The sequence below is a fragment of the Geotrypetes seraphini genome, chromosome 12, assembly GCF_902459505.1.
Source record: "Geotrypetes seraphini chromosome 12, aGeoSer1.1, whole genome shotgun sequence".
Classification (NCBI taxonomy): domain Eukaryota; kingdom Metazoa; phylum Chordata; class Amphibia; order Gymnophiona; family Dermophiidae; genus Geotrypetes; species Geotrypetes seraphini.
In genome coordinates, this window is record NC_047095.1 from 118,974,206 (window position 1) to 118,986,456 (window position 12,251).

The following is a 12,251-nucleotide window of genomic DNA, read 5'->3' on the forward strand; positions in this document are numbered from 1 at the left end:
GCTGAAGGGTTGTCGGGTAAGATTTGCCTCTTGCAAGACTTTGCAGCGTCTTCGACTCATCTGTGATGATGTGCCACGCATATATGTACTCGTATTGCAAGACATTGCTTTTTTATCGAGTTAAAATTTAATAAAACATTTTGCTCATCTTTCAAAACACTTGCACACCAAGTTACTCGCAATCCAAGGTTTTACTGTCATTGCATTTACATTATTTATAATATGTACTTTTTGATTATGCGCTTGAATCTCTCTCCCATTCCGTGGAAAAATTGCCTTGCATGAAACCAGTCACTAGTGGGAAAAAAGGTTGGGGACCGCTGCTCTATGGAACTAAGTTCTATTTGGAGTTATTTTGAAAGATTAGCTTTTCAACTTTTGGTGCAGTCTTTGATACTGTCCGCACTTGACTATTGTAATCAGTGGGTTGTAAGAAGCAAGTTAAAAGGCTTACTTTGATTCAGAACACAGCTGTTCGCTTAATTTTTAATTTGGGCGGAATTGAACATGTAACTCCTTACTTTTGTGAATTGCACTGGCTCCCATTGGAAGTGCAGGTTATTTTTAAATTCAGTGTTGTATTGTTTGCTACCAGATTTCTTGGGAAATAATGATGGCTGGCTGATATGTTTGTTACATTGTTACGATTTTGTAACTCACTGTGCAGTTTTTCTTATTTTATTATCGGCATAGAACTGAAACTTTCGCTTTCACAGTGCAGATAAGAGATGAGGTTATCAGCCAGTAGTCTTGTGATTGGCCTTTCAGTTGTGAGGAGAACATGGCCCTAGAGATGCAGGATATTCTGTGGATGTCTGCTTTCTAACCAGTTAAGACTTCGCTCTTTTGGTGAAGGTAATCTCCTTGGTAGCAGAGATTGGGATTACTGGTAAGTTCTTGCGAGTGGCTGCCATGACAGACATGATCTCATAAATCAGACTGCATACGCCTATTAAAAGCTTTTTCTTGTCTCTCCAAACTAGTTCAGATTAGACTGTGGAAGTTCTCCCTTATCAGCATAAGAACATAAGAAGTGCCTCTGCTGGGTCCCTTATCAGCATAAGAACATAAGAAGTGCCTCTGCTGGGTCAGACCAGAGGTCCATTGTGCCAAGCAGTCCGCTTGCGCGGCGGCCCCAACAGGTCCAGGACCTGTGTAGTAGTCCTCTATCTGTACCCCTCTATCAGACTAAGAACTACTGAAGTTGTAGCATCTATAAGAGATCTGTTCAACCCTGGGCCAACCTGTATTTCTCAGTCTCCAGCAGATGGCAGGCGAGTACCTATGCAGCCCAGTTCTGATTTGAGCTGTGGAGTCTGATAGGTCCCTCCTGATTTGGTGGAAACGAGTTGAGGAAGGTGTTTCTGGTGTGCTTTAATCATTTTTTGGGTTTTTGAATCTGAGGCTTTCAGTGCTGGAGAGGACCCCCAGTGACCCTTGGGGCAGCTGTGCCTGAGAGCGGACATAGACTCTGTGTCAGAAGCTTGCAATATGACTTTTTTGGAGCTTGGGTTTCCTTTGAAGCTAGTTCGCATCCTAATTTATCAGGTGCTTGAGTGCATGTTGTTTGGCCCTGGTTTCATTCACGAGGGCTTAGTGGGTGCTGGTATGTAATTCCCTCCCCCTCCCCTTGCGCAAGGATCCATGCGGATTGAAGTCTCGGTCAGATATTGGATCTGACTGGCAGCCTGAAGATTTCAGCATGTGGACATGGATGGCTGAGTGAGACAGTGTCCTTTCCAATTCCCAAATTCTGTGTTAGCTGCAGCAGGCTTCCCAGCACATACAGACAGTACTGCCTATTCAAGTCTATGGGAAAACAGGGGGTGGGTCTGAATTTGGTGATTTTAAGGTTTTCTGGGGCTGTATTTAGGGTTCCCTACCTCCAAAATCCCCTTCCCAGAATTGTTTGACCCTTGACTGGGTTTTATCAGGCTACTTTTGCCACGTCCATCTTGGATTTTCCCAATTTTGATTTTAAAAAGTTTTCATCTGCCTGAAACCCAGCCCCCCCCTCCCCCCCACACACACACACAATTTGACTAGAAATAACTACAGATGGATTCCTCTAGTGGAGATACCCCTGGTTCATGCCAGACTTGCAAAGGATGACCAGCCAAACTGTCTGCACCATGTTCTTGAGGGCATGTGAGGGAGGGGCGGGAACTGTGGGCTTAGCCTCATCTGGTGCCAGTAAGGCAGGGGGATCACAAAAAGACTTCTTTTTTAGGAAAGAGAAGCCCCCTGTACCCCTGGGAAGGAGTGAGGGTGAAGCACAGGTGCGTGGACATTGCGAAGCCCAGGAATAGGCAGAATGACCCCCAAATAAGCTCATTGGGGGTCTCTAGTCAGTGATTTACCCCAGATTTGTAAGTTTGTTATGAAAAGCGTATTTAAACTGTTGTGGGTCTCCTTCCTTAGTCGAGGGGATACTGGGGAGCTGTGCAAGGGAATGTAGGGTTTCCCAATGTGCTTTTTCCAGCAGAAGTAGTTGAACCAAGAGCCAGGCAACCAGTTGGATGCAGACTGGGAAGACTGGAGGTTGGATTCCATGCTGTTATTGTCTCATAGTGATACCTCTATCCTGGAACTTCAGAGTCACAGGCTGAGGCTAGATCCCAGGAACTGGTAGTTGCCCTTGAGCAAGGACAAGACCTGAGAGTGTGCTGCCTCTTTAAAGATTTGGCGCTACTAGAGCTTAATCCAGAAGCGTTGAGGGAACTGAATCTTGAGCCTTTACTACTTGGGACCTAGGTTGACCACGGTTGGAAACAGGATACTGGGCTTGTCGGACCTTCAGTCTGTCCCAGTATAGCAGATCTTATGTCCTTGTCCAATACTCCCAGTATGGCAGCTCTTATGAAGTTATGTTCAGGTAGCAACAGTGCTGTGCTCAATTATGAATGTTTCCCAAGTGCAGACTTTATATTTTTCATCAAATCTGGACCTTATTGCTTTATGGGAGCATTGGAAGACCTCGGAGAGCTCCTTAAAGGGAGCTAAGATAATGACATGTCTCTGAATCTCATGGTTCTTGAGTTTCAGCAGTTATTTGTCCAGCCTAAGGTGTTCTCGCTGCTAGCTCATCTCACTGAGCATACTTCCCTCCCTGGGGAGGTGGGGGTTGTATTGAAGGATGCTCAGGACCACAGAGTGGATTTTGCCCTTAAGTGTCAATTTGAAGCCCTGGCCTTAAGATGGTCTCTTTCATGGCGTGAGCCTGTCACACGAGTCCACCAGCTTTCCGGCATGGGCAATGAAGTGGGTCCCCATCTGGTTATGGTGGGGATTGACTACGTGGAGGACGCCCTGTATGACATAATACAAGTCCTGAGCAAGGTCTCAGCTTAATCCATCTCCACCTGCAGAATACTCTGGATTAAACAGTGGATGTGAGATTCGGCTTCTGAGGTCACCTTGAGCAGATTTCCTTTTAAGGGGAAGATGCTATTAGGAAAAGGCCTCAGTAGACCTCAAAATTCCAGAGGATCCAATTGAAATACAGGGCTGTGGAGTTGGTAGATAAATCCTTCGACTCCAACTCTTCAGTTTCTGGTACCCACGACTGACTCAGGTACCCAAAATTGTCTCCGACTCCGTGGAATCGGTAGATAAATCCTTCGACTCCTCAGTTTCTGGTACCCAAAATTGTCGAAATAGTTTTTGTGGCTCAGTCTAGATGATTCCACCAGTACTCCAGAGGACCCTCTGTCCAGACTGATAGGTGGTATACAAATTTTTATTAAACTTGAAATTTGAAAAGAACTTGCGGGGATGGGATGAGAAAATGAGTTCCCAAGGGGACGGGGAAAAATTTGTCCGTGTCATTCTCTAGGTTTTGGTTCTTGCACCCCAAGTTATTTCAGATATTATTTAACCTTGTCTGATATTTCTTACAGAGCAGAACAGAACTGTGTTTGCAAGGAGAATTCTCTGTAACCCCTCCTTCTTGGTTTTCTGTGTTTTTGTGCTGTTCGATTGCTTTGGTTCTAACTGAAGGAGGCTCCACAGCACTGGAGAAGGAGATGGGGCTGAAAAAATATAAATTTCACCTTCCTGCAGCCAACTCGCAAGTATGGGATATTCACCTACTGTCAGGACTTGTATGCTATGTTAACAGAAAGAAGATTATCGAGGATACCTAATCTTCCCTTGCAATACTTGCTTAGAAAAAGGACTCGCTAAATAAAACGTGTGAGAGATTTCCAAATTCTTTCTCACTCTGCCTTCTGTAAGATTACTTCCTAACAATGGTTTTGACCAACCATTTTCATCTGGTGGCCAAATGATCACCTAAACTTGAAAATAATTTTTCTGATTACAGACACTGGTTTATTGCAAAGTGGTTTACAACACAAAGATCCAACCTGGGTTGATTTGATGTGGTTTGGTTTTTGTTTTGTTTTTAATTTGTTCTCTATTTAGTTTCTTTTGCTTTCAGTCTTGCATGCTCACCTTCCATCATTCTTTTCTAGCAGAAGGAGGCACGTTTCGTGGGGTGCCAGCTGAGGAACCGGCTTACTCAATGAGCTTCCAGCGCGATGTCCGATCGTTTGGGGCAAACTGCAAAAGGGAAGGATGGCAAAAAGTATTCCTCACTCAATCTGTTTGATACGTACAAAGGGAAGTCCTTAGAAGTTCAGAAACCCGCAGGTAAGTTACCATGTTCTAGATTTATGCCCTATTTAGCTAAGTTGTTTGACTCTTGTAAACTTTTCAAGTTTATTTACACTTTGATATACCGACCATCAAACAATATCTGGATGGTTTACAATTCCTAAAATTAGAGTTTAAAAAATGCAATAATAGAAATAAAAAAAAATAAGTAACTAAATAGGGGAACATAAAAACCAGACAAAGACGAAGATATGGACAGAGTAGGAACGATATGAACTGAGGGAGGGGAAGATTTAAAATTTAAATCATTAAAATTCATTTAAAAAAATGAAAGGGAGGTAGGAAGGGGAGGAGAGAGAACAAAAAGGAGAGGAGAGGGAGGTCGCTTAATAAAAGCGGTTGTTCTTTAGCACTCTCCAGACCAGTAGAGGTTAATCTTTACGAATGGGTATATATCCAATCATGACCAGCAGGTGGAGACTGAAAACAAAACTGTGGGATAGTATATAATATATTCCTTTCTCTATTTACATCAGTCTTCTTTCAGTCTCCAGCAGGTCTTGAGTGAGCTGTACCCATCCCCCTTGGTAGGGCTGTTGGAATTTGTTTAAGGGGTTTTCTTGTCCCTGTTTTTTGGCCGGACAGAGCTTGGGCGGGCCCTGTTTGGGGGTCCGTCCGTCCTCGGGGGTGTCAAACCCAGCGGGTCTTGAGCGGGGTCCCTCCCCCCACTTCCTCCACCTCCCCACATTTTTTTTAGAGGAGCCTCAGCAATAAGCATTGCCTCCTAAATAAAGCAAGGCATATTGCTTTGAGAGCCTGTGGAGTCTGTTCTGGAAAAAAAAAATCCTGAGTTAGTGCTGGTCTGGAGGGTTGCTTCCCTTTAAGAAAACTGTATTTTACTGTATTTTTCATCTAACCGGCACTTTATTTCTAGTTAGGTCGCGTATGGAGCAATGAGCACTTCGAAAGGGAAAAATTGCTCATTGTGCTCCAGATGCAAGGCACTCCCAGCCAGCCTGTGCAAGCGGTGTTCAGGCTGGTGCGGTGGAGGAGCTCTGTCGGCAGCGACTGCAGGCCCCCAGAGCTCCCCGCCGATGGTGCCTCACGAGTCGGCTGGGAGCAGTGGGAAGCCCGGTCTTCCCCAACCGCCCACGGAGGGATTCCCCGAACCGCCGACGGTTGGGTTGCAAAGGATTCCCTCTTAGCTGATTTTTTGACAGCTGATGCCGACTTACCTGTTTTAGCAGCTGGGACTGTTCAGGCTTCTCAGCTGCTACAGGCTATGGAGGGAGCATTTTTGGCGGGAAAGTCGCCATTTTCTCTGTCTGGCCCCTCCATTTTGTCTGCAACCTCAGGTGACCTTCCCGCTGTATTGGAAAAACAGGGGCAGGTTTCTGCTGGGTCCTCTGCTGTGGCAGAGAGTCCCTTGGGACCCCCGTGGGGTTTTTCCCCTGATTTCATTTTTTCTTTATGCAGAGCCTATTTTCAGGCAGCTGGGGGTCCCGGATGCACCCAGGGGGTTTCGGGGAGTGGGGTTTCCTCCGCGCCCCCTGTGGCTTTGCCTCCCTCATCTGCTGTGGCATCCCCTCCTCCTCCGCCCACGTCCAAGCGCCTGCGGGTGTCTTGGGATGAGGATTTATGGTCTGAGGAGTGTGTCGGCCTGGATGAGGACCTGGATCCTTTTGAGGAATTCCAGGATCCTCTCGAGGGGACGGCCGCTGGCGGCGGGTTGTCGGTTTTCCCGTCCTCCGGCGAAGAGGCATCCTTGGTGCGCCTTTTTCAGAGGGATGAGCTACCGGACCCAATTCAACAGGTTTCATTGGTGTTGCGTTTTGAGGATGCGCCACCGGAGACTCCGCGTGTGGGGGACCCTCTGCTTAGGGTGATCCGTACCGTTTCCCGCTCTTTTTTTATGCATCAGGACATTTCTCCGTAGGGCAGGTTTCTATACTCAATGTTTTCATCCTGTTCTCAGAGAGTCTGTTTTGGATCCTGCACAGTCCTCCCTTTTTTCTTTTGCTGATTGCAGGTTTTATCCTGCAGGGATCCGTTCTTGGATTCTGTGGTCTCGATACGGACGGTTCCTTCTTATCTCCCTAAAGTGGTTTCACCCTTTCACATCAATCAGTCCATCTTCCTGCCATCCTTCCGTGGTATCGTTCATTGCATCTGCTTGATGTGCAGAGAATGCTCTTGCACTATCTTCAGGTTACTAATGACTTTAGACATTCAGATCACCTTTTTGTGCTATTTTCGGGGCACAGCAAGGGTTTAGCGGCCTCCAAGGCCTCAGTGTTTCACTGGGTCAGGAAGGCTATTGCTTCTGCCTATTTATTGGCTGGTAAGCGGTTGCCAGAGTCTCTCCATGCTCACTCAACCAGGACGGTGGCTACTTCTTGGCCTGAGTCCAGGGGATTTTCTTTGGAAGAGATTTGTCGGGTGGCCACTTGGTCTTCCTCGAACACATTTTCTAAGCATTACCGGTTGGATGTGGCGGTGTGTGCAGAGGCGTCCTTTGGTGCTTCAATCATTGCAGAGGAGTCTTTCACGTCCCACCCTGTTTGAGGATTGCTTTGCTATATCCTACTAGTCTCTCGATTCACCTGCTGCTGTTGCTAAGGAAGGAAAAATTATGTTCTTACCTGTTAATTTTCTTTCCTTTAGACGCAGCAGATGAATCCAGAGCCCCACTCGGTCTTGATTTCTGCTGTTGGTCCCCGCGCAGGGTGTCGGCTTGTTGCATTTTTTTATTTGATTGTTTTTACATATGGGAAATAAATTTTTGGTTATGCAGTTGCATTGTTCCTGATGCTTGGGCAAAGAGCGATACTAATTGCTCTCCTGTGGTTGACCCAGCTTTTGAGAAGGCACTCCCCTACTAAACTTCCCCTGTTCTCCTGTTGGCTGTCAATTCTCTGGGGGCAAGCTGCCACTTGGATAACTCCTACTACTGGCTCAGCCTGTCATCATGACTCAGGGGTGCCCCTGCTTGAGTCTTCTTCACTGCCTCCTCACTTGCGGTGCATGAGGCTTGCTGGGATTCCCTGTCCAGAAAACAACTCAGTTTTCTGTTTGCATGCATGAAATTTTGGACCTCAATTCTAAGATGCCATAAAATGTAAGCCACACCTCCTTTTCACAGATGTTAAAACCGGCAAAAGTGTATCTTAGAATCGAGAAAATATGGCATTTTGTTTCCTGTTTTATAAACCTGTAAACTGCTCTGACATTCTTGTCAGGAAAGATGATACAGCAAACCCAAACCATAAACCACATCTTCAGTTCTATGTTCCAGTGTCACTGCAGTAAAACATTTTAGGGAAATGAAAAAGCTATTGAAAGATTCTTAAATAGGGTATTGTATTTTTTTTGCATTATAATCTCCTTTCTCTTTCCCCCTTCTCCCTCCCTTATGGTCATACAGTCACCCCTCGTCATGGCTTGCAGAGTCTTGGGAAAGTTGCCATTGCTCGGCGAATGCCACCCCCTGCTAATCTGCCTAGCTTGAAGCGGAGAAACAAAGGCAATGACCCAAATGTTTCATTAGTACCTAAAGACGGAACAGGATGGGCAAGCAAGCAGGAAACGCCAGACCCCAAGAGGTGAGTGGACCCCCCTTCATTGTCTGGCACTGAAGTTACTATGCATATGTATTGGAGTATTATCCCAGGACAAGCAGGCAGCATATTCTCACTGATGGGTGACGTCACCGACGGAGCCCCGGTACGGACCACTTTAAAAAGTGCATCGCCACTTTAAGAATTCATAAAGTTCGCGATAGCCCAAACTGCGCATGCGCAAGTGCCTTCCCGCCCAATGAGGGCGTGCGGTCCTTCAGTTTCTTAGTTTCCACGGAGCTAAGAAGTCGTGTTTCAGCGTTGCAGCGTTTTAACGTTGCCGGTGTCGATTCGGTATGGGAAGGCCTTGCAGTCATTAAACTGTCTTCAGCCTTCGACACTGACTCCCTGCCATTGATTCTGATAGTTTGTGATTGAATCTCTGAGGGGGGGGTGGTTTTGAGCAAGATCCCATATCTCTCTGAAACACTGGGTTTTTCACCACATGCTTCTCTTTCCACTTCACTAGGGTTAAGATTCTATTTTTTTCACGATTCCTTAGGGGAATATCTGCACTTTGTGCCATTCCCTTTGCCAAGGACTTATTTTCCTTGATCTATAGGATTATTATTATTTTTTTTTTATTTCCTTTCTTGACATTTTTTGATATTCCTTTAGAAACACTGAGGCTGTTTCAATAAATCTCTACTAGTGGAGTCAACTCTACAGGCTAGTGTGTCTTTCTGGGCAGAATGGGCTAGGCTAGGGATCAATTGGCTAATTGACTTCCCAGATTCCTATGCTGCCTCACTGGTTCAGTAACCACTTTACTTGGCATAAATTTTTTCCATGTCACGTTCCACATTTCTCTGCTTAAACGTACAGTGCCTGCGTTTTTCATGTCTGACCTCAACATTGCCCACCAGGACAGGCTAGTAAATATGTCTTGTTTGGGGGATGACCTTTTTAGTGCTTCCATGGTCCCGCTGGGACATGCCTACTCAGCAGTTGTCTGTTTTACTAGACCAAGTGAGACTCTGGTCAAGGCCAAATAGCTGTCTTCACCTTCATCTCAATCTTCTTCTCAACGAAGATTTGCGGTTACATTTATCCCTATATTTAGGGCATACTCAAGTCCTACATTTGGAGGCTGTCTTCAGTTCCTCATGCATTGCTGAGGGTTCATCACCTTAGCCCTCAGGGTTTTCTCCATAGGGCAGGTTTCTATACTCAATGTTTTTATCCTGTTCTCAGAGAGTCTGTTTTGGATCCTGCACAGTCCTCCCTTTTTTCTTTTGCTGATTGCCATTCGATTCGTGGATTCAGGGATTCTAATCCCATTTCTACTTGATTCCCAAGTACACTGGAGGACTGAGATTTTCCTGGATCTCAGAGCTCTTATCATTTTTCTGGTCAGGAGGTATTTCATTCGTTTCTCCTCATTCAGACCTACTAGCTATGCTTCCTGGATCTCAAGGAAGCCTCCACATATTCCAATTCCTATGGTTTTCGGAATATACCTTTGAGTTCAACTCAGTCGTTGCCATTACCAGTAGAGTCTTTCTTTTCAGTCTGGCATCTTCTCCCAGAGTCTTCACGACGTGTCTGATTGTGATGGCCGCATCTATCCAATTACAGGCCTTCAGGTTTTTTTTCTTTTTCTGAACGTCTGTTTCATCAAGGCTGTTTCTTCTCAGGAAGTGGTCTGAGCAACCTCTATTCTTCTGGTTCTAGGCTTTGAAATTACATTCCCCGTAATCATGTCTATAATTCATTGGGGCAATCCCAGCCACCACTCTCTTGAGAGCGTTTCTTCCTCCAGATCGTCTTCAGACTCTCATTCGTCTGTGTCAGCAAACCATCTTTGCCAGACACATGATGGTTTTTTCTGAGCCACAGGGTTTCAACTGTTCATGTTCTACCACGGGTAGGACTACATTTTTGCATTCCTCAGTGGATTCTTGCTTCCCAGTGGTCTCAGGCGACAGATCATCTCTCACAACATGTATATCTATGACATTGCCTCATTTGTAGTTGCTTCAATTATGGATGATCTCCTCTACTCTATACAGAGGTCTTCTTTTTTTATTTGTCCCCTCATATGCTTATCACGACTGACACATCTTTTTATGCATCGGGGGCTTATATGGACGATCTGCATACTCTGGGTCACTCTGGGTCTTTGGACTGCCAGGAAATAGAACATTTCACATCAAATTCCTAGAACTCAGATTGATGTTTTATGCCCTCGAGGTTTTTTCATCTGCCCTCAAGTCCTTCTCCTTGGCACTGTAATTCAAGTAGCAATGTACTACATCAACAAGCAAGGAGGCACGGGCTCTCTCCTGTTGTGTCAGGAGGCCCAGCATATCTGGACTTGGGCAACAGCTTGCAATCTGCTCTTGCTGCCTGTCTACTTTCACCAGGAGTAGAATTCCCTAGCAGACAATCTCAGCAGAATTCTTCAATGAATGGACTCTCAGCTCTACAACTCTCATTCGTCTGTGTCAGCAAACCATCTTTGCCAGATACCAGTTGCCCCAGTTTTGCTCCAGACTTTACTCCCTTCTCAATCTGGCAGCAGATGTTTTTCTTCTGGATTGGACGGGCATGTTTCCAATATACATTCCCTCCATTTCTTCTCCTGTTGAGCATTTTATTTAAGCTCAAGAGAGAAGCAGCCACCATTTTCTCTTTACTTGGCCCAGAGCAACATGGGTTCTCCCTTCTCCTTCAATTCGCCTCATTTGTAGTTGCTTCAATTATGGATGATCTTCTCTACTCTATACAGAGGTCTTCTTTTTTTATTTGTCCCTTCATATGCTTATCACGACTGATGCATCTTTTTGCACATCGGGGGCTTATATGGACAATCTGCATACTCTGGGTCACTCTGGGTCTTTGGACTGCCAGGAAACGGAACATTTCACATCAAATTCCTAGAACTCAGATTGATGTTTTATGCCCTCGAGGTTTTTTCATCTGCCCTCAAGTCCTTCTCCTTGGCACTGTAATTCAAGTAGCAATGTACTACATCAACAAGCAAGGAGGCACGGGCTCTCTCCTGTTGTGTCAGGAGGCCCAGCATATCTGGACTTGGGCAACAGCTTGCAATCTGCTCTTGCTGCCTGTCTACTTTCACCAGGAGTAGAATTCCCTAGCAGACAATCTCAGCAGAATTCTTCAATGAATGGACTCTCAGCTCTACAACTCTCCAGTCCATGAATGGGACACCACACAAGTGGACTTGTTTGCGATACCAGTTGCCCCAGTTTTGCTCCAGACTTTACTCCCTTCTCAATCTGGCAGCAGATGTTTTTCTTCTGGATTGGACGGGCATGTTTCCAATATACATTCCCTCCATTTCTTCTCCTGTTGAGCATTTTATTTAAGCTCAAGAGAGAAGCAGCCACCATTTTCTCTTTACTTGGCCCAGGGCAACATGGGTTCTCCCTTCTCCTTCAATTCTTTTTCAGGGAGACCTTACCTCTTCTGATATTTCCTACTAGGTTCACTTCGACTCGAAAGTCTCTGATTCATTACAATGTGCAATAATTTGCCTTCTCAGTTGATTTTTCTTGGGCTGCGTCTTTCTTTGCCTGTTTGTTATCTTCTGGATGTCTCCAGGAAACCAGCCACTCAACTATGTTTCCATCACAAGTGGTCTAGGTTTTTCTTCTTGATGTCTTCTTTATCTTCATGTTCCACATTCCTTTCATAGTGGAATTGCTCATGGATTATTTTCTTCTTTTATTTGATTTTAGTCTCGAGTCTATAACTCTTGGACTTCTTTTCCGTGCTATTGCATTTTTTTCCTTTGTAATGTAATGTAATTTATTTCTTATATACCGCTACATCCGTTAGGTTCTAAGCGGTTTACAGAAAATATACATTAAGATTAGAAATAAGAAAGGTACTTGGAAAATTCCCTTACTGTCCCGAAGGCTCACAATCTAACTAAAGTACCTGGAGGGTAATAGAGAAGTGAAAAGTAGAGTTAGAGGAAAAATAAAAATAAAATAAACATTTTAACAAGACAGCATTGATCTAAATACTTTGGAAGGTAGAAGAGAGGAG

The 12,251-nt window shown here is 45.1% G+C and overlaps 1 protein-coding gene across 1 annotated transcript in view; it reads left to right on the forward strand.

Moving 5' to 3' along the window:
* PRRC2A (proline rich coiled-coil 2A) overlaps window positions 1–12,251 on the forward strand; it is a 128,399-nt gene that overhangs the window by 12,285 nt on the left and 103,863 nt on the right. Inside the window, 2 exon segments of the mRNA XM_033915978.1 lie at window positions 4,476–4,653; window positions 8,042–8,219. Of these exon segments, the coding sequence (XP_033771869.1) occupies window positions 4,542–4,653; window positions 8,042–8,219 (290 nt within the window). The 5' untranslated portion in view covers window positions 4,476–4,541.